This window comes from Saccostrea echinata, unplaced genomic scaffold (assembly GCF_033153115.1).
Source record: "Saccostrea echinata isolate AGI-Se365-2 ecotype Australia unplaced genomic scaffold, CSIRO_AGI_Sech_v1 ptg000029l, whole genome shotgun sequence".
In the NCBI taxonomy this organism is placed as follows: domain Eukaryota; kingdom Metazoa; phylum Mollusca; class Bivalvia; order Ostreida; family Ostreidae; genus Saccostrea; species Saccostrea echinata.
The window spans coordinates 44,880,075-44,901,083 of NW_026889778.1; the positions used below are offsets into that span (position 1 = coordinate 44,880,075).

A 21,009-nucleotide genomic window follows, 5' to 3' on the forward strand; every position below is an offset into this window, starting at 1 on the left:
TCGAAAAGCTTATGTGGCCGTGAAAACGGCCGTTTGGTTTTGTGCTGCACACAACACAACTATAGGATCTTTTTACTTGGCGGCTTTCTGTGTCTTTTTGGGAAGGAGCACCGCTTGGATGTTGGGCAGGACACCACCCTGCGCGATGGTCACGCCGGACAGGAGTTTGTTCAATTCTTCGTCGTTGCGGATGGCCAGCTGCAGATGACGGGGAATGATTCTGGTCTTTTTGTTGTCGCGGGCAGCGTTGCCTGCCAACTCCAAGACTTCTGCGGCCAAGTACTCAAGAACGGCAGCCAAGTACACGGGAGCGCCTGCTCCCACTCTCTCGGCGTAGTTGCCCTTTCTCAGCAGACGGTGAATACGACCCACGGGGAACTGCAGTCCGGCGCGGGAAGAACGGCTCTTGGCCTTCCCCTTCACTTTGCCTCCTTTGCCACGTCCAGACATTCTTAACGGTTATGTTCTTTCGTGTACAGTCAACGAATAATCCAGCGACGCCCGCACGCACCAATTTAAACAACCAAGCGGATCCAACGGTGCAGCCAATTAACGCGTCGCTCTGTTGTGCCTTTAGGTGAAATCCGAACAAGTAATGTTTTCTCGGAGGTCCGTAACAAGCTTCTCCTCCTACTCGCATATAAATAGTAAATTTTACCATTTCACTTTATTCATCTCTTCAGTTTGACCTGTCAACTTGAGATCATGCCACCCAAAGTCGGATCCAAAGGCGCCAAGAAAGCAGTCACCAAGGCCAAGACACCGAGGAGCACAGACAAGAAAAGGAGGAAGAGGAGGAGGGAATCTTATGCCATTTACATCTACAAAGTCCTAAAGCAGGTGCACCCTGACACTGGTGTTTCCAGCAAGGCCATGAGCATAATGAACTCCTTCGTCAACGATATCTTTGAGAGAATCGCTGCCGAAGCCTCTCGTTTGGCCCACTACAACAAGCGATCTACAATCACAAGCAGAGAGGTCCAGACTGCTGTCCGTCTCCTTCTGCCCGGTGAACTGGCCAAGCACGCCGTATCTGAGGGCACCAAAGCCGTCACCAAGTACACCAGCAGCAAATAATCTCATTTTGCAAGTACACACACCAAACGGCCCTTTTAAGGGCCAACTAATTTTTTAGAAAAGATACCTTCATATTACATGCGTTATTGAGACACAAATAATATGTACGAGTGTTACAATGTGAATGCATGTGCTCGTAAAAGTGGCAAACGTATAAAAATCCCACATTGTTTACAACTGATTATAATAACAGAAGTAGGATAAATAAAGAAATACAAGTAGGTATTATTATATGAATGAGAGCCAAATTTTATTCACAAATAACTTGAATGTACAACCAAGCATATATCTGAAATAACTGTATCTTCAAATATAAATAAAATACAAGCATGCGAGGTCCATCTGATGTACACAAAATCCTGGTTCATTTGTCCTCATATACTGAATTAATTATCAGCGTACATTATATAATTGATAATAAAGTATCTCAATTCAGCTAATATCAATGAAACAGATAAATAAATTCAAGACCCCCCCCCCCCTCCCCTTTCTTTGACATTGACATATTGGAATTTTCAATCAGTAATTATACATCAATAAAAGTGCAATGACCAAAATGCGATAATTATACATTGACAATTAATTGTCTAACATTAGTCATAATTGTTAAACAAGAAAAAAAAGCATGTCACTCAGCGCCAGTTGGTACCTGTCATTGTCGGTAGATCGATCCCTCAAAATAATACTCAAGACAGCAGCATTATTATTTTAATATATGATTATAATAATAAAAAAAAATTAAATAATATATACTGTTTGTGTGTGTTTATTCAATATTTCTTGTCCAAACCTAAATTCAATACATATTTGTTGCTCTGTATATAGTTTTGAGGAAATATTACGACATAAAGGGTCTTACTCTGTTATTGTTGTGTATTTATTTTACCACTTACAACCATTCTGTATTCAACTTTGTACAGTGAATATCTGTATAACAAGTACTCAGTAAGTAAATGTCTGTCTTAACGATGTTTTAGAGGCATCTTTTCGAAAAATTTGGGTGGCCGTGATAACGGCCGTTTGTGTTTGTTTTAAACTTCTGTCTTGACTGTCAAACTGAATTCTTTAGCCTCCAAATCCGTACAGGGTGCGTCCTTGGCGTTTCAAGGCGTAGACCACGTCCATAGCTGTGACGGTCTTTCTCTTGGCATGCTCCGTGTAGGTTACAGCATCTCGGATCACGTTCTCCAAGAAAACCTTAAGAACTCCACGAGTTTCCTCGTAGATGAGACCGGAAATACGTTTGACACCACCACGGCGAGCAAGACGGCGTATGGCTGGCTTGGTGATACCCTGGATGTTGTCTCTCAAGACTTTTCTGTGTCGCTTAGCGCCTCCTTTTCCAAGACCTTTTCCTCCTTTGCCACGTCCAGACATGTTATAAGTTCAGTCAGTAGTACTGTTCTGATGAACTGATCATGCGTAATTGCCTAATTTATAGTCCAAATTGAGGACCCGTGAGAGCGCACGATGCTTTGAAAAGTTCGGAACGTTACCAAAGCGGTATTGTGACAAGCTTTACGATTGGTCAGCTTGGCATGATGGGAATGTTTACATTTCTTGCCCCACAGGAATTTTAACCACATTTAATTAATTTTGATTCTTTAATTTCTTCACATATAGGCAAGTTTATGTTCAATTTATTCACCTAAACCAAAATATTGGTACGTGGAGGTACATATATACATTTTATACAAACTGGTATACAAAACAACAACAAAAAAAAAAAAAAAAAAACATGACAGAAAATGAATAAAAATGATAAAGAGAGAGAGGGGAATTATATCAAGCAGGACAGACAGCATCATAATTTTTTAGGATAAACATACACAATTTTTTGTTTTGTTGTTGTTATTTTTTTTATTTCAGTATTTTTTGCTTTGAGTTTAACAAAATAAATACCGTTGTTGCCGAATGATAATTAAAACGTGGGTGGGTGGGTGGGGATTAAGTTATTCAAAGGAAAGGGGTGTGACAGATAACACCGAAATAATACAAAATGTAGAAGCTGAATGAAACTTTTGATTCTCATTCATTTATGATATCTAGTTATAGATGTGATCATTTATTTGATTTCCTCTTTTCTCGGTTAATTTTCAAAGGCAACTTTAAGCAGTGACCAAACCGGCTTTATAAATGAGCCTTTTTCATTTTATTACACGCCACGTTAGAACGAATATCGTTATATTTGACGTTGTTTAGAAATCAATAAAAATCATACTTTGAATATAAATGAAATACGGAATTGCAGTTCTGAAATGCATGTACTCGCATATGTGCATAGCTGTAGAACTAATGAGATAAAGTTGTAATACTGTTATTATTTTTTGCTTCGACACATTCCATCATATTCTATTTAAATAATTGTGCTATTTTCTAATTTATTTCGCAAAATTCTTGAATGTATTCTAGAGGGGCAGGTTGATGGACTTGTACAAAATATAGTTTCAAGATGTGTAGACAACTTCTACAACAAATTGATGATGACAATAGTACTATGAAATTGTCTAGCATTGTGCTCTTTCATAATTTATGTAATTATATATATGCAAGGCACAGATATATTCACTGAAGGATGTATTGTGTCTCAACATTTTTTTTTTTTTTTTTTTTTTTTTTTTTTTCCAATTTGGGGGCATTGTTCGCTGAATTTGATAAAATTTATTAATTTCGGCCAAATAATTCAACATTATTTTCAGAGATGTTTCAACGTCTGAACAGAAGGCATCTTTTCGAAGAATGTAGGTGGCCGTGAAAACGGCCGTTTGCTTTAGGACTTGAAATACAGCTTAAAATTAAGCACGCTCTCCACGAATACGTCTGGCCAGCTGGATGTCTTTGGGCATGATGGTTACTCTCTTGGCGTGAATGGCGCACAGGTTGGTGTCCTCAAAGAGACCAACAAGGTAAGCTTCGCTTGCTTCCTGTAAAGCCATGACAGCTGAACTCTGGAAACGCAAGTCGGTCTTAAAATCCTGAGCGATTTCCCGGACCAAGCGCTGGAATGGCAGCTTCCTGATGAGAAGCTCAGTGCTCTTCTGGTATCTCCGAATTTCACGGAGGGCGACAGTTCCTGGCCTGTATCTATGCGGTTTCTTAACGCCACCCGTGGCTGGTGCGCTTTTACGAGCAGCTTTGGTAGCGAGCTGTTTTCTGGGGGCCTTGCCTCCTGTAGATTTTCGTGCCGTCTGCTTGGTACGTGCCATGCTATCTCCTCAGATTATTCAAACTCGAATGAATGAAGTGGCAGTGTTGCGCCGTGAACTTATATATCTTTGTAAGCTCAAGTTGAAAATCGCTGCGGTCTACCAGTCGGCTTAGTCGATTGGCTGGTGCCCGCAGTAACACTCGCTACGATTAGTCAGGTGAACGAGATGACCATTGGCTACGTCTGTAGGTAGTTTCAATCCACAGAATTGCCCCAAAAGAAAAAGAAAATCAAGTCGGTTTTTGACACATGATTTCACTGCAGATACATATAGTCAAATATTTTTTTTTTAAATATATATATGGTGAATAATGGGGATGAATGTAACGTCAATTGAATAGAAAATAGAATTATTTATTATATATATATACATATATTTTCAATTCGTTATTGAAGCAAAATGCATTTTCGAAAAATATATATTATATATTTCTTGTCATTATTTCCTCCTACCATTATCTGAACAAGCCCAGTAATATTACTAAGTATCATGATACTTGCAGATAATCAGAATGGTGCATATAGGATGAACAGGAATTACCCTGTTGCAAAAACAAGAACAAAACAAATAATACAAATAAATGAATAATTAATTAAATGAATGAATAATTAAATAAATGAATGAATGAATAAATGAAAAGAATAAATAAATGAAACGAATAAGAATGTATGTATCTGTCTTTCAATAGGTACGCATGAACTTTTATTCCATTCGTTCCACATTTGATTCCAAATAAAGTGGGGGGGAAAAAAAAGAAAAAAAAATATTAACAATAATAATAATAATAATAAATAAATAAATAAAATAAATTAATAAATAAAATTAAATAAAATAAAGAAAATTAATAATAATAATAAAACTTCAAAAAAAAGAAAAGAAAAAAAAATACTAGAATGATAACACTAATAATAATGGCCATATAGTTTGCGTAGGCGTTGTGATGTGGAAAAAGTAAAATTTTATTTACTTGAGGGAGGGTATGTAAACAAAATAAAAACTGACTTTTGTTTCTTCTTCTTCTCAGAAACAGCATGTTAATATTATCATGACTTTGTAATTTGCTTCCAGTCGAAGACAAATAAACTATGTGTAATAGGTAAGTGTACTTCTTGTTTATTCATTTTGTGTTTCCATTAGTACATGTATGTAATAGAGGCATCTTTTCTAAAAATGTTGGTAGCCCTGAAAAGGGCTTTTGTAATTGGTTTAAGACAATTGGCAGCCTACGCCTTGGTGGCTTTCTTTGGGGTTTTTGACTTCTTGGCTGTGGCTTTCTTGGGCGCTTTGGTTTTCGTAGGCTTTGGAGCTGCCTTGGCTTTCTTGGGAGACTTAGTAGCTGCTTTCTTCTTGGGAGACTCGGCCTTCTTGGGTGCTGCAGGTTTCTTAACAGCCTTTTTCTTTTCTGTTGGCTTTTTCTCCCCGGTTGTCTTCTTGGGTTTGGTCGTTTTCTTGGGCTTGGCAGCCTTAGGTTTGGTGACTTTTTTGGTCTTGGGTTTCTTCTCCGTCTTGGGCTTCTCTCCCAGCTTGAAGGAACCACTGGCACCTGTACCCTTGGCCTGTTTGAGAACTCCCTTCTTGACTCCGTTCTTGAGGGCCATCTTCAGATGGGTGTTGACACTAGAGGCGTCATTACCGACTTTGTAGTTGCCCATGATGTACTTGAGAATAGCTTGTCTCGAGGAACCTCCGCGCTCCTTCAGGGCAGCCACAGCAGCGCTGATCATCTCGATGTACTTGGGATGGGCGGGGACCGTCTTGGGTTTGGAAACCTTCTTCTTGGCGGGGGATTTTGCTGGTGCGGCGTCTGCCATAATTTTTTTGTCCTGTTTTCTACAACTGATGTGAACGACGTTATCGACGATAAGGAAATGAATGAAATCACCTCCGCCGATGGCCTTATTTGAGTGGCGGCGAGCGCGGACCTCCGTGAAAACTCCCCAATTGTCGACAGCGTAGAGGATTGAACTCGTCCAACTTTGTGTTTCAATACCTGTAATTTTTCCGATATTGTCCTCCCAATTTTACTTAATTTTCTCAAATATGTCACTGTGCGTTTTCTTGAAATATTTTCCTACATAACTGTTTCCGTTTAAGGTTCTTAATCTGTCATTTTAAAGGAGGAATTGTCTGTTGATTCTGAAAATGCGCTGTTCCCTGGAGCCCAGAAGCGACTAATTTTGATTAAAACACGAAAACAAGAGGAATAGAACACGAGTAAGGGATTGAAGTACTTACTACATTGCTATGCGATAAAACATACATGTACATTTCTTTCAATTGTCTTATATGTTACTTAAAATCCGAATGAAAATGCAAACATTCGGCACAAACACGCGCACAATGGATAGTGATGTGTGCCTTGCATTTCATATGAAATGGAGAGAAAAAAAACAAAACAAAAACAAAACAACAAAAAAAAAAACAAACAAACAAACAAACAAAAGGGTCATATGAAGAGAAATCACGGAATCTCACAAATTGTTGAATGTTCAAATATATATCTAATATACTTTCTAGATCAGTGGATGTTCACCCCCTTAAAGGGACAACATATAATTTCTTTTCGAATATTTAAATACATGACACCTACTTTATAATTATAACACCGAGGACACCGGGAAGATCCAGACCGTACGTAACGTACCACATTCGGTGGTACAACGTCTGAATTTCTCAGTATAATTATATCATAAGAATATACATAACTGACATCCTTGTAAATTACATGAAAAAAAAAAAAATCACATAAAAAGGGCGTGTATTTAATAATTGTAGAACACTCACTTAATTAGTAGTTATACATAAGAGAGAGACAGAGAGAGACGAACAAGGCGAATCATGGGAGTAGCTTATTCATTGATATTAATTTGTTTCTTGTAATTTACACACACAAATAATTGAGTACATGTAAATAAACAGAATGTGGTCAAAAGCCAATGTATTTAAAATCTATATCTTTCAAGTTGAACAAGACAACCAGTATATAATACAAGACAATACAATACATTGATACAAGCATCAAATTGGTTGCACACTTTCCACGTGCAGATCATGATTCCCTGCATCTATATGTCACGTGACGATGCAGATGTGCTGCACGGCGCAGTGATGGACATCGCAATAAATGTAAAGTGTTAAAAAAAATGTCGTTTAGTCATTCGCATCGGTAGTCTATTCGAAAGAAAATTTACTACCAGTGTTTAATTGTGTTAGTACTGTAAGTATCCGGAAACTGGCATCGAGTTGCTTTTATTCACTCTTATTATGGGAAGCACACTTTTTTGAATAAGAACATTCAAGACATAATATAAACCACATCTTCTTATTCTTATGAGATTGATTCTTATATTCATCACTTTTATCTATTTTATCAATTAGGAATTTTGTCTAAATAATCATCATATAAAACAATAGCGAGGGGGAAAAAAAAAAGAAGAAGAAACATTAAGGATTTAACTGGAGTTACAGATCTTTTGAATATGTTAATAAAATAATGATCATATTTAAAAATATTTGTATTAAAGGAAAAAATTGAAAGTTAGATCGCCATGTTAGATGATTTCCGCAGTTTCTAGTCTTAATTGGTCAATGAAATGGGTTTTTTTTTTCTTTTCTTATCTCTTTGTTGAGTGAGCATTCAAGTAATAAGTGAGAATTCAACATTTGTACGCAGGCCTATAAGGTTTGGATTCAACTGCCTATAACGAGAAAGAAAAAACGTACATATACGAATATACATGCGAGTCAATTTTTAAATTTATTGCTTTTGTTATTGACTTAATACATTTATTTATCATTAAATATATAACACTTTCTTTGATGTTTGATCTCTGTTCTGTGTTGAAAATTATTGAATTCGTGTGTTTCTATTATTTTCTAGCTATAATAATTGTTTACGTTTCAACTCGTTTGTAATGTAGGTATCTTTTCGAAAAGCTTATGTGGCCGTGAAAACGGCCGTTTGGTTTTGTGCTGCACACAACACAACTATAGGATCTTTTTACTTGGCGGCTTTCTGTGTCTTTTTGGGAAGGAGCACCGCTTGGATGTTGGGCAGGACACCACCCTGCGCGATGGTCACGCCGGACAGGAGTTTGTTCAATTCTTCGTCGTTGCGGATGGCCAGCTGCAGATGACGGGGAATGATTCTGGTCTTTTTGTTGTCGCGGGCAGCGTTGCCTGCCAACTCCAAGACTTCTGCGGCCAAGTACTCAAGAACGGCAGCCAAGTACACGGGAGCGCCTGCTCCCACTCTCTCGGCGTAGTTGCCCTTTCTCAGCAGACGGTGAATACGACCCACGGGGAACTGCAGTCCGGCGCGGGAAGAACGGCTCTTGGCCTTCCCCTTCACTTTGCCTCCTTTGCCACGTCCAGACATTCTTAACGGTTATGTTCTTTCGTGTACAGTCAACGAATAATCCAGCGACGCCCGCACGCACCAATTTAAACAACCAAGCGGATCCAACGGTGCAGCCAATTAACGCGTCGCTCTGTTGTGCCTTTAGGTGAAATCCGAACAAGTAATGTTTTCTCGGAGGTCCGTAACAAGCTTCTCCTCCTACTCGCATATAAATAGTAAATTTTACCATTTCACTTTATTCATCTCTTCAGTTTGACCTGTCAACTTGAGATCATGCCACCCAAAGTCGGATCCAAAGGCGCCAAGAAAGCAGTCACCAAGGCCAAGACACCGAGGAGCACAGACAAGAAAAGGAGGAAGAGGAGGAGGGAATCTTATGCCATTTACATCTACAAAGTCCTAAAGCAGGTGCACCCTGACACTGGTGTTTCCAGCAAGGCCATGAGCATAATGAACTCCTTCGTCAACGATATCTTTGAGAGAATCGCTGCCGAAGCCTCTCGTTTGGCCCACTACAACAAGCGATCTACAATCACAAGCAGAGAGGTCCAGACTGCTGTCCGTCTCCTTCTGCCCGGTGAACTGGCCAAGCACGCCGTATCTGAGGGCACCAAAGCCGTCACCAAGTACACCAGCAGCAAATAATCTCATTTTGCAAGTACACACACCAAACGGCCCTTTTAAGGGCCAACTAATTTTTTAGAAAAGATACCTTCATATTACATGCGTTATTGAGACACAAATAATATGTACGAGTGTTACAATGTGAATGCATGTGCTCGTAAAAGTGGCAAACGTATAAAAATCCCACATTGTTTACAACTGATTATAATAACAGAAGTAGGATAAATAAAGAAATACAAGTAGGTATTATTATATGAATGAGAGCCAAATTTTATTCACAAATAACTTGAATGTACAACCAAGCATATATCTGAAATAACTGTATCTTCAAATATAAATAAAATACAAGCATGCGAGGTCCATCTGATGTACACAAAATCCTGGTTCATTTGTCCTCTGTATACTGAATTAATTATCAGCGTACATTATATAATTGATAATAAAGTATCTCAATTCAGCTAATATCAATGAAACAGATAAATAAATTCAAGACCCCCCCCCCTCCCCTTTCTTTGACATTGACATATTGGAATTTTCAATCAGTAATTATACATCAATAAAAGTGCAATGACCAAAATGCGATAATTATACATTGACAATTAATTGTCTAACATTAGTCATAATTGTTAAACAAGAAAAAAAAGCATGTCACTCAGCGCCAGTTGGTACCTGTCATTGTCGGTAGATCGATCCCTCAAAATAATACTCAAGACAGCAGCATTATTATTTTAATATATGATTATAATAATAAAAAAAAATTAAATAATATATACTGTTTGTGTGTGTTTATTCAATATTTCTTGTCCAAACCTAAATTCAATACATATTTGTTGCTCTGTATATAGTTTTGAGGAAATATTACGACATAAAGGGTCTTACTCTGTTATTGTTGTGTATTTATTTTACCACTTACAACCATTCTGTATTCAACTTTGTACAGTGAATATCTGTATAACAAGTACTCAGTAAGTAAATGTCTGTCTTAACGATGTTTTAGAGGCATCTTTTCGAAAAATTTGGGTGGCCGTGATAACGGCCGTTTGTGTTTGTTTTAAACTTCTGTCTTGACTGTCAAACTGAATTCTTTAGCCTCCAAATCCGTACAGGGTGCGTCCTTGGCGTTTCAAGGCGTAGACCACGTCCATAGCTGTGACGGTCTTTCTCTTGGCATGCTCCGTGTAGGTTACAGCATCTCGGATCACGTTCTCCAAGAAAACCTTAAGAACTCCACGAGTTTCCTCGTAGATGAGACCGGAAATACGTTTGACACCACCACGGCGAGCAAGACGGCGTATGGCTGGCTTGGTGATACCCTGGATGTTGTCTCTCAAGACTTTTCTGTGTCGCTTAGCGCCTCCTTTTCCAAGACCTTTTCCTCCTTTGCCACGTCCAGACATGTTATAAGTTCAGTCAGTAGTACTGTTCTGATGAACTGATCATGCGTAATTGCCTAATTTATAGTCCAAATTGAGGACCCGTGAGAGCGCACGATGCTTTGAAAAGTTCGGAACGTTACCAAAGCGGTATTGTGACAAGCTTTACGATTGGTCAGCTTGGCATGATGGGAATGTTTACATTTCTTGCCCCACAGGAATTTTAACCACATTTAATTAATTTTGATTCTTTAATTTCTTCACATATAGGCAAGTTTATGTTCAATTTATTCACCTAAACCAAAATATTGGTACGTGGAGGTACATATATACATTTTATACAAACTGGTATACAAAACAACAACAAAAAAAAAAAAAAAAAAAACATGACAGAAAATGAATAAAAATGATAAAGAGAGAGAGGGGAATTATATCAAGCAGGACAGACAGCATCATAATTTTTTAGGATAAACATACACAATTTTTTGTTTTGTTGTTGTTATTTTTTTTATTTCAGTATTTTTTGCTTTGAGTTTAACAAAATAAATACCGTTGTTGCCGAATGATAATTAAAACGTGGGTGGGTGGGTGGGGATTAAGTTATTCAAAGGAAAGGGGTGTGACAGATAACACCGAAATAATACAAAATGTAGAAGCTGAATGAAACTTTTGATTCTCATTCATTTATGATATCTAGTTATAGATGTGATCATTTATTTGATTTCCTCTTTTCTCAGTTAATTTTCAAAGGCAACTTTAAGCAGTGACCAAACCGGCTTTATAAATGAGCCTTTTTCATTTTATTACACGCCACGTTAGAACGAATATCGTTATATTTGACGTTGTTTAGAAATCAATAAAAATCATACTTTGAATATAAATGAAATACGGAATTGCAGTTCTGAAATGCATGTACTCGCATATGTGCATAGCTGTAGAACTAATGAGATAAAGTTGTAATACTGTTATTATTTTTTGCTTCGACACATTCCATCATATTCTATTTAAATAATTGTGCTATTTTCTAATTTATTTCGCAAAATTCTTGAATGTATTCTAGAGGGGCAGGTTGATGGACTTGTACAAAATATAGTTTCAAGATGTGTAGACAACTTCTACAACAAATTGATGATGACAATAGTACTATGAAATTGTCTAGCATTGTGCTCTTTCATAATTTATGTAATTATATATATGCAAGGCACAGATATATTCACTGAAGGATGTATTGTGTCTCAACATTTTTTTTTTTTTTTTTTTTTTTTTTTTTTTCCAATTTGGGGGCATTGTTCGCTGAATTTGATAAAATTTATTAATTTCGGCCAAATAATTCAACATTATTTTCAGAGATGTTTCAACGTCTGAACAGAAGGCATCTTTTCGAAGAATGTAGGTGGCCGTGAAAACGGCCGTTTGCTTTAGGACTTGAAATACAGCTTAAAATTAAGCACGCTCTCCACGAATACGTCTGGCCAGCTGGATGTCTTTGGGCATGATGGTTACTCTCTTGGCGTGAATGGCGCACAGGTTGGTGTCCTCAAAGAGACCAACAAGGTAAGCTTCGCTTGCTTCCTGTAAAGCCATGACAGCTGAACTCTGGAAACGCAAGTCGGTCTTAAAATCCTGAGCGATTTCCCGGACCAAGCGCTGGAATGGCAGCTTCCTGATGAGAAGCTCAGTGCTCTTCTGGTATCTCCGAATTTCACGGAGGGCGACAGTTCCTGGCCTGTATCTATGCGGTTTCTTAACGCCACCCGTGGCTGGTGCGCTTTTACGAGCAGCTTTGGTAGCGAGCTGTTTTCTGGGGGCCTTGCCTCCTGTAGATTTTCGTGCCGTCTGCTTGGTACGTGCCATGCTATCTCCTCAGATTATTCAAACTCGAATGAATGAAGTGGCAGTGTTGCGCCGTGAACTTATATATCTTTGTAAGCTCAAGTTGAAAATCGCTGCGGTCTACCAGTCGGCTTAGTCGATTGGCTGGTGCCCGCAGTAACACTCGCTACGATTAGTCAGGTGAACGAGATGACCATTGGCTACGTCTGTAGGTAGTTTCAATCCACAGAATTGCCCCAAAAGAAAAAGAAAATCAAGTCGGTTTTTGACACATGATTTCACTGCAGATACATATAGTCAAATATTTTTTTTTTAAATATATATGGTGAATAATGGGGATGAATGTAACGTCAATTGAATAGAAAATAGAATTATTTATTATATATATATACATATATTTTCAATTCGTTATTGAAGCAAAATGCATTTTCGAAAAATATATATTATATATTTCTTGTCATTATTTCCTCCTACCATTATCTGAACAAGCCCAGTAATATTACTAAGTATCATGATACTTGCAGATAATCAGAATGGTGCATATAGGATGAACAGGAATTACCCTGTTGCAAAAACAAGAACAAAACAAATAATACAAATAAATGAATAATTAATTAAATGAATGAATAATTAAATAAATGAATGAATGAATAAATGAAAAGAATAAATAAATGAAACGAATAAGAATGTATGTATCTGTCTTTCAATAGGTACGCATGAACTTTTATTCCATTCGTTCCACATTTGATTCCAAATAAAGTGGGGGGGAAAAAAAAGAAAAAAAAATATTAACAATAATAATAATAATAATAAATAAATAAATAAAATAAATTAATAAATAAAATTAAATAAAATAAAGAAAATTAATAATAATAATAAAACTTCAAAAAAAAGAAAAGAAAAAAAAATACTAGAATGATAACACTAATAATAATGGCCATATAGTTTGCGTAGGCGTTGTGATGTGGAAAAAGTAAAATTTTATTTACTTGAGGGAGGGTATGTAAACAAAATAAAAACTGACTTTTGTTTCTTCTTCTTCTCAGAAACAGCATGTTAATATTATCATGACTTTGTAATTTGCTTCCAGTCGAAGACAAATAAACTATGTGTAATAGGTAAGTGTACTTCTTGTTTATTCATTTTGTGTTTCCATTAGTACATGTATGTAATAGAGGCATCTTTTCTAAAAATGTTGGTAGCCCTGAAAAGGGCTTTTGTAATTGGTTTAAGACAATTGGCAGCCTACGCCTTGGTGGCTTTCTTTGGGGTTTTTGACTTCTTGGCTGTGGCTTTCTTGGGCGCTTTGGTTTTCGTAGGCTTTGGAGCTGCCTTGGCTTTCTTGGGAGACTTAGTAGCTGCTTTCTTCTTGGGAGACTCGGCCTTCTTGGGTGCTGCAGGTTTCTTAACAGCCTTTTTCTTTTCTGTTGGCTTTTTCTCCCCGGTTGTCTTCTTGGGTTTGGTCGTTTTCTTGGGCTTGGCAGCCTTAGGTTTGGTGACTTTTTTGGTCTTGGGTTTCTTCTCCGTCTTGGGCTTCTCTCCCAGCTTGAAGGAACCACTGGCACCTGTACCCTTGGCCTGTTTGAGAACTCCCTTCTTGACTCCGTTCTTGAGGGCCATCTTCAGATGGGTGTTGACACTAGAGGCGTCATTACCGACTTTGTAGTTGCCCATGATGTACTTGAGAATAGCTTGTCTCGAGGAACCTCCGCGCTCCTTCAGGGCAGCCACAGCAGCGCTGATCATCTCGATGTACTTGGGATGGGCGGGGACCGTCTTGGGTTTGGAAACCTTCTTCTTGGCGGGGGATTTTGCTGGTGCGGCGTCTGCCATAATTTTTTTGTCCTGTTTTCTACAACTGATGTGAACGACGTTATCGACGATAAGGAAATGAATGAAATCACCTCCGCCGATGGCCTTATTTGAGTGGCGGCGAGCGCGGACCTCCGTGAAAACTCCCCAATTGTCGACAGCGTAGAGGATTGAACTCGTCCAACTTTGTGTTTCAATACCTGTAATTTTTCCGATATTGTCCTCCCAATTTTACTTAATTTTCTCAAATATGTCACTGTGCGTTTTCTTGAAATATTTTCCTACATAACTGTTTCCGTTTAAGGTTCTTAATCTGTCATTTTAAAGGAGGAATTGTCTGTTGATTCTGAAAATGCGCTGTTCCCTGGAGCCCAGAAGCGACTAATTTTGATTAAAACACGAAAACAAGAGGAATAGAACACGAGTAAGGGATTGAAGTACTTACTACATTGCTATGCGATAAAACATACATGTACATTTCTTTCAATTGTCTTATATGTTACTTAAAATCCGAATGAAAATGCAAACATTCGGCACAAACACGCGCACAATGGATAGTGATGTGTGCCTTGCATTTCATATGAAATGGAGAGAAAAAAAACAAAACAAAAACAAAACAACAAAAAAAAAAACAAACAAACAAACAAACAAAAGGGTCATATGAAGAGAAATCACGGAATCTCACAAATTGTTGAATGTTCAAATATATATCTAATATACTTTCTAGATCAGTGGATGTTCACCCCCTTAAAGGGACAACATATAATTTCTTTTCGAATATTTAAATACATGACACCTACTTTATAATTATAACACCGAGGACACCGGGAAGATCCAGACCGTACGTAACGTACCACATTCGGTGGTACAACGTCTGAATTTCTCAGTATAATTATATCATAAGAATATACATAACTGACATCCTTGTAAATTACATGAAAAAAAAAAAAATCACATAAAAAGGGCGTGTATTTAATAATTGTAGAACACTCACTTAATTAGTAGTTATACATAAGAGAGAGACAGAGAGAGACGAACAAGGCGAATCATGGGAGTAGCTTATTCATTGATATTAATTTGTTTCTTGTAATTTACACACACAAATAATTGAGTACATGTAAATAAACAGAATGTGGTCAAAAGCCAATGTATTTAAAATCTATATCTTTCAAGTTGAACAAGACAACCAGTATATAATACAAGACAATACAATACATTGATACAAGCATCAAATTGGTTGCACACTTTCCACGTGCAGATCATGATTCCCTGCATCTATATGTCACGTGACGATGCAGATGTGCTGCACGGCGCAGTGATGGACATCGCAATAAATGTAAAGTGTTAAAAAAAATGTCGTTTAGTCATTCGCATCGGTAGTCTATTCGAAAGAAAATTTACTACCAGTGTTTAATTGTGTTAGTACTGTAAGTATCCGGAAACTGGCATCGAGTTGCTTTTATTCACTCTTATTATGGGAAGCACACTTTTTTGAATAAGAACATTCAAGACATAATATAAACCACATCTTCTTATTCTTATGAGATTCTTATATTCATCACTTTTATCTATTTTATCAATTAGGAATTTTGTCTAAATAATCATCATATAAAACAATAGCGAGGGGGAAAAAAAAAAGAAGAAGAAACATTAAGGATTTAACTGGAGTTACAGATCTTTTGAATATGTTAATAAAATAATGATCATATTTAAAAATATTTGTATTAAAGGAAAAAATTGAAAGTTAGATCGCCATGTTAGATGATTTCCGCAGTTTCTAGTCTTAATTGGTCAATGAAATGGGTTTTTTTTTTCTTTTCTTATCTCTTTGTTGAGTGAGCATTCAAGTAATAAGTGAGAATTCAACATTTGTACGCAGGCCTATAAGGTTTGGATTCAACTGCCTATAACGAGAAAGAAAAAACGTACATATACGAATATACATGCGAGTCAATTTTTAAATTTATTGCTTTTGTTATTGACTTAATACATTTATTTATCATTAAATATATAACACTTTCTTTGATGTTTGATCTCTGTTCTGTGTTGAAAATTATTGAATTCGTGTGTTTCTATTATTTTCTAGCTATAATAATTGTTTACGTTTCAACTCGTTTGTAATGTAGGTATCTTTTCGAAAAGCTTATGTGGCCGTGAAAACGGCCGTTTGGTTTTGTGCTGCACACAACACAACTATAGGATCTTTTTACTTGGCGGCTTTCTGTGTCTTTTTGGGAAGGAGCACCGCTTGGATGTTGGGCAGGACACCACCCTGCGCGATGGTCACGCCGGACAGGAGTTTGTTCAATTCTTCGTCGTTGCGGATGGCCAGCTGCAGATGACGGGGAATGATTCTGGTCTTTTTGTTGTCGCGGGCAGCGTTGCCTGCCAACTCCAAGACTTCTGCGGCCAAGTACTCAAGAACGGCAGCCAAGTACACGGGAGCGCCTGCTCCCACTCTCTCGGCGTAGTTGCCCTTTCTCAGCAGACGGTGAATACGACCCACGGGGAACTGCAGTCCGGCGCGGGAAGAACGGCTCTTGGCCTTCCCCTTCACTTTGCCTCCTTTGCCACGTCCAGACATTCTTAACGGTTATGTTCTTTCGTGTACAGTCAACGAATAATCCAGCGACGCCCGCACGCACCAATTTAAACAACCAAGCGGATCCAACGGTGCAGCCAATTAACGCGTCGCTCTGTTGTGCCTTTAGGTGAAATCCGAACAAGTAATGTTTTCTCGGAGGTCCGTAACAAGCTTCTCCTCCTACTCGCATATAAATAGTAAATTTTACCATTTCACTTTATTCATCTCTTCAGTTTGACCTGTCAACTTGAGATCATGCCACCCAAAGTCGGATCCAAAGGCGCCAAGAAAGCAGTCACCAAGGCCAAGACACCGAGGAGCACAGACAAGAAAAGGAGGAAGAGGAGGAGGGAATCTTATGCCATTTACATCTACAAAGTCCTAAAGCAGGTGCACCCTGACACTGGTGTTTCCAGCAAGGCCATGAGCATAATGAACTCCTTCGTCAACGATATCTTTGAGAGAATCGCTGCCGAAGCCTCTCGTTTGGCCCACTACAACAAGCGATCTACAATCACAAGCAGAGAGGTCCAGACTGCTGTCCGTCTCCTTCTGCCCGGTGAACTGGCCAAGCACGCCGTATCTGAGGGCACCAAAGCCGTCACCAAGTACACCAGCAGCAAATAATCTCATTTTGCAAGTACACACACCAAACGGCCCTTTTAAGGGCCAACTAATTTTTTAGAAAAGATACCTTCATATTACATGCGTTATTGAGACACAAATAATATGTACGAGTGTTACAATGTGAATGCATGTGCTCGTAAAAGTGGCAAACGTATAAAAATCCCACATTGTTTACAACTGATTATAATAACAGAAGTAGGATAAATAAAGAAATACAAGTAGGTATTATTATATGAATGAGAGCCAAATTTTATTCACAAATAACTTGAATGTACAACCAAGCATATATCTGAAATAACTGTATCTTCAAATATAAATAAAATACAAGCATGCGAGGTCCATCTGATGTACACAAAATCCTGGTTCATTTGTCCTCTGTATACTGAATTAATTATCAGCGTACATTATATAATTGATAATAAAGTATCTCAATTCAGCTAATATCAATGAAACAGATAAATAAATTCAAGACCCCCCCCCTCCCCTTTCTTTGACATTGACATATTGGAATTTTCAATCAGTAATTATACATCAATAAAAGTGCAATGACCAAAATGCGATAATTATACATTGACAATTAATTGTCTAACATTAGTCATAATTGTTAAACAAGAAAAAAAAGCATGTCACTCAGCGCCAGTTGGTACCTGTCATTGTCGGTAGATCGATCCCTCAAAATAATACTCAAGACAGCAGCATTATTATTTTAATATATGATTATAATAATAAAAAAAAATTAAATAATATATACTGTTTGTGTGTGTTTATTCAATATTTCTTGTCCAAACCTAAATTCAATACATATTTGTTGCTCTGTATATAGTTTTGAGGAAATATTACGACATAAAGGGTCTTACTCTGTTATTGTTGTGTATTTATTTTACCACTTACAACCATTCTGTATTCAACTTTGTACAGTGAATATCTGTATAACAAGTACTCAGTAAGTAAATGTCTGTCTTAACGATGTTTTAGAGGCATCTTTTCGAAAAATTTGGGTGGCCGTGATAACGGCCGTTTGTGTTTGTTTTAAACTTCTGTCTTGACTGTCAAACTGAATTCTTTAGCCTCCAAATCCGTACAGGGTGCGTCCTTGGCGTTTCAAGGCGTAGACCACGTCCATAGCTGTGACGGTCTTTCTCTTGGCATGCTCCGTGTAGGTTACAGCATCTCGGATCACGTTCTCCAAGAAAACCTTAAGAACTCCACGAGTTTCCTCGTAGATGAGACCGGAAATACGTTTGACACCACCACGGCGAGCAAGACGGCGTATGGCTGGCTTGGTGATACCCTGGATGTTGTCTCTCAAGACTTTTCTGTGTCGCTTAGCGCCTCCTTTTCCAAGACCTTTTCCTCCTTTGCCACGTCCAGACATGTTATAAGTTCAGTCAGTAGTACTGTTCTGATGAACTGATCATGCGTAATTGCCTAATTTATAGTCCAAATTGAGGACCCGTGAGAGCGCACGATGCTTTGAAAAGTTCGGAACGTTACCAAAGCGGTATTGTGACAAGCTTTACGATTGGTCAGCTTGGCATGATGGGAATGTTTACATTTCTTGCCCCACAGGAATTTTAACCACATTTAATTAATTTTGATTCTTTAATTTCTTCACATATAGGCAAGTTTATGTTCAATTTATTCACCTAAACCAAAATATTGGTACGTGGAGGTACATATATACATTTTATACAAACTGGTATACAAAACAACAACAAAAAAAAAAAAAAAAAAAAACATGACAGAAAATGAATAAAAATGATAAAGAGAGAGAGGGGAATTATATCAAGCAGGACAGACAGCATCATAATTTTTTAGGATAAACATACACAATTTTTTGTTTTGTTGTTGTTATTTTTTTTATTTCAGTATTTTTTGCTTTGAGTTTAACAAAATAAATACCGTTGTTGCCGAATGATAATTAAAACGTGGGTGGGTGGGTGGGGATTAAGTTATTCAAAGGAAAGGGGTGTGACAGATAACACCGAAATAATACAAAATGTAGAAGCTGAATGAAACTTTTGATTCTCATTCATTTATGATATCTAGTTATAGATGTGATCATTTATTTGATTTCCTCTTTTCTCAGTTAATTTTCAAAGGCAACTTTAAGCAGTGACCAAACCGGCTTTATAAATGAGCCTTTTTCATTTTATTACACGCCACGTTAGAACGAATATCGTTATATTTGACGTTGTTTAGAAATCAATAAAAATCATACTTTGAATATAAATGAAATACGGAATTGCAGTTCTGAAATGCATGTACTCGCATATGTGCATAGCTGTAGAACTAATGAGATAAAGTTGTAATACTGTTATTATTTTTTGCTTCGACACATTCCATCATATTCTATTTAAATAATTGTGCTATTTTCTAATTTATTTCGCAAAATTCTTGAATGTATTCTAGAGGGGCAGGTTGATGGACTTGTACAAAATATAGTTTCAAGATGTGTAGACAACTTCTACAACAAATTGATGATGACAATAGTACTATGAAATTGTCTAGCATTGTGCTCTTTCATAATTTATGTAATTATATATATGCAAGGCACAGATATATTCACTGAAGGATGTATTGTGTCTCAACATTTTTTTTTTTTTTTTTTTTTTTTTTTTTCCAATTTGGGGGCATTGTTCGCTGAATTTGATAAAATTTATTAATTTCGGCCAAATAATTCAACATTATTTTCAGAGATGTTTCAACGTCTGAACAGAAGGCATCTTTTCGAAGAATGTAGGTGGCCGTGAAAACGGCCGTTTGCTTTAGGACTTGAAATACAGCTTAAAATTAAGCACGCTCTCCACGAATACGTCTGGCCAGCTGGATGTCTTTGGGCATGATGGTTACTCTCTTGGCGTGAATGGCGCACAGGTTGGTGTCCTCAAAGAGACCAACAAGGTAAGCTTCGCTTGCTTCCTGTAAAGCCATGACAGCTGAACTCTGGAAACGCAAGTCGGTCTTAAAATCCTGAGCGATTTCCCGGACCAAGCGCTGGAATGGCAGCTTCCTGATGAGAAGCTCAGTGCTCTTCTGGTATCTCCGAATTTCACGGAGGGCGACAGTTCCTGGCCTGTATCTATGCGGTTTCTTAACGCCACCCGTGGCTGGTGCGCTTTTACGAGCAGCTTTGGTAGCGAGCTGTTTTCTGGGGGCCTTGCCTCCTGTAGATTTTCGTGCCGTCTGCTTGGTACGTGCCATGCTATCTCCTCAGATTATTCAAACTCGAATGAATGAAGTGGCAGTGTTGCGCCGTGAACTTATATATCTTTGTAAGCTCAAGTTGAAAATCGCTGCGGTCTACCAGTCGGCTTAGTCGATTGGCTGGTGCCCGCAGTAACACTCGCTACGATTAGTCAGGTGAACGAGATGACCATTGGCTACGTCTGTAGGTAGTTTCAATCCACAGAATTGCCCCAAAAGAAAAAGAAAATCAAGTCGGTTTTTGACACATGATTTCACTGCAGATACATATAGTCAAATATTTTTTTTTTAAATATATATATG

At 37.7% G+C, this 21,009-nt stretch overlaps 11 protein-coding genes across 11 annotated transcripts; 2 read left to right on the plus strand and 9 right to left on the minus strand.

Moving 5' to 3' along the window:
- Window positions 1–3,872: 3,872 nt before the first annotated feature.
- On the minus strand, window positions 3,873–4,283 carry LOC133195417 (histone H3). The gene has a single exon (XM_061331256.1). The coding sequence runs from the start codon at window positions 4,281–4,283 to the stop codon at window positions 3,873–3,875; it is 411 nt and encodes a 136-aa protein (XP_061187240.1).
- A 1,226-nt stretch (window positions 4,284–5,509) lies between these two features.
- LOC133195418 (histone H1-delta-like) lies at window positions 5,510–6,097 on the minus strand. The gene has a single exon (XM_061331257.1). The coding sequence runs from the start codon at window positions 6,095–6,097 to the stop codon at window positions 5,510–5,512; it is 588 nt and encodes a 195-aa protein (XP_061187241.1).
- Window positions 6,098–8,286: 2,189 nt separating this feature from the next.
- On the minus strand, window positions 8,287–8,664 carry LOC133195419 (histone H2A). The gene has a single exon (XM_061331258.1). The coding sequence runs from the start codon at window positions 8,662–8,664 to the stop codon at window positions 8,287–8,289; it is 378 nt and encodes a 125-aa protein (XP_061187242.1).
- A 255-nt stretch (window positions 8,665–8,919) lies between these two features.
- On the plus strand, window positions 8,920–9,291 carry LOC133195420 (histone H2B-like). The gene has a single exon (XM_061331259.1). The coding sequence runs from the start codon at window positions 8,920–8,922 to the stop codon at window positions 9,289–9,291; it is 372 nt and encodes a 123-aa protein (XP_061187243.1).
- A 1,064-nt stretch (window positions 9,292–10,355) lies between these two features.
- On the minus strand, window positions 10,356–10,667 carry LOC133195421 (histone H4). The gene has a single exon (XM_061331261.1). It carries the CDS (start codon window positions 10,665–10,667, stop codon window positions 10,356–10,358), a length of 312 nt encoding a protein of 103 aa, XP_061187245.1.
- Window positions 10,668–12,086: 1,419 nt separating this feature from the next.
- On the minus strand, window positions 12,087–12,497 carry LOC133195422 (histone H3). Its single transcript, XM_061331262.1, has one exon. It carries the CDS (start codon window positions 12,495–12,497, stop codon window positions 12,087–12,089), a length of 411 nt encoding a protein of 136 aa, XP_061187246.1.
- Window positions 12,498–13,721: 1,224 nt separating this feature from the next.
- On the minus strand, window positions 13,722–14,309 carry LOC133195423 (histone H1-delta-like). The gene has a single exon (XM_061331263.1). It carries the CDS (start codon window positions 14,307–14,309, stop codon window positions 13,722–13,724), a length of 588 nt encoding a protein of 195 aa, XP_061187247.1.
- A 2,185-nt stretch (window positions 14,310–16,494) lies between these two features.
- LOC133195424 (histone H2A) lies at window positions 16,495–16,872 on the minus strand. The gene has a single exon (XM_061331264.1). It carries the CDS (start codon window positions 16,870–16,872, stop codon window positions 16,495–16,497), a length of 378 nt encoding a protein of 125 aa, XP_061187248.1.
- A 255-nt stretch (window positions 16,873–17,127) lies between these two features.
- Window positions 17,128–17,499, plus strand: LOC133195426 (histone H2B-like). The gene has a single exon (XM_061331265.1). It carries the CDS (start codon window positions 17,128–17,130, stop codon window positions 17,497–17,499), a length of 372 nt encoding a protein of 123 aa, XP_061187249.1.
- Window positions 17,500–18,562: 1,063 nt separating this feature from the next.
- LOC133195427 (histone H4) lies at window positions 18,563–18,874 on the minus strand. Its single transcript, XM_061331266.1, has one exon. The coding sequence runs from the start codon at window positions 18,872–18,874 to the stop codon at window positions 18,563–18,565; it is 312 nt and encodes a 103-aa protein (XP_061187250.1).
- A 1,418-nt stretch (window positions 18,875–20,292) lies between these two features.
- LOC133195428 (histone H3) lies at window positions 20,293–20,703 on the minus strand. Its single transcript, XM_061331267.1, has one exon. The coding sequence runs from the start codon at window positions 20,701–20,703 to the stop codon at window positions 20,293–20,295; it is 411 nt and encodes a 136-aa protein (XP_061187251.1).
- Between the last annotated feature and the right edge of the window lie 306 nt (window positions 20,704–21,009).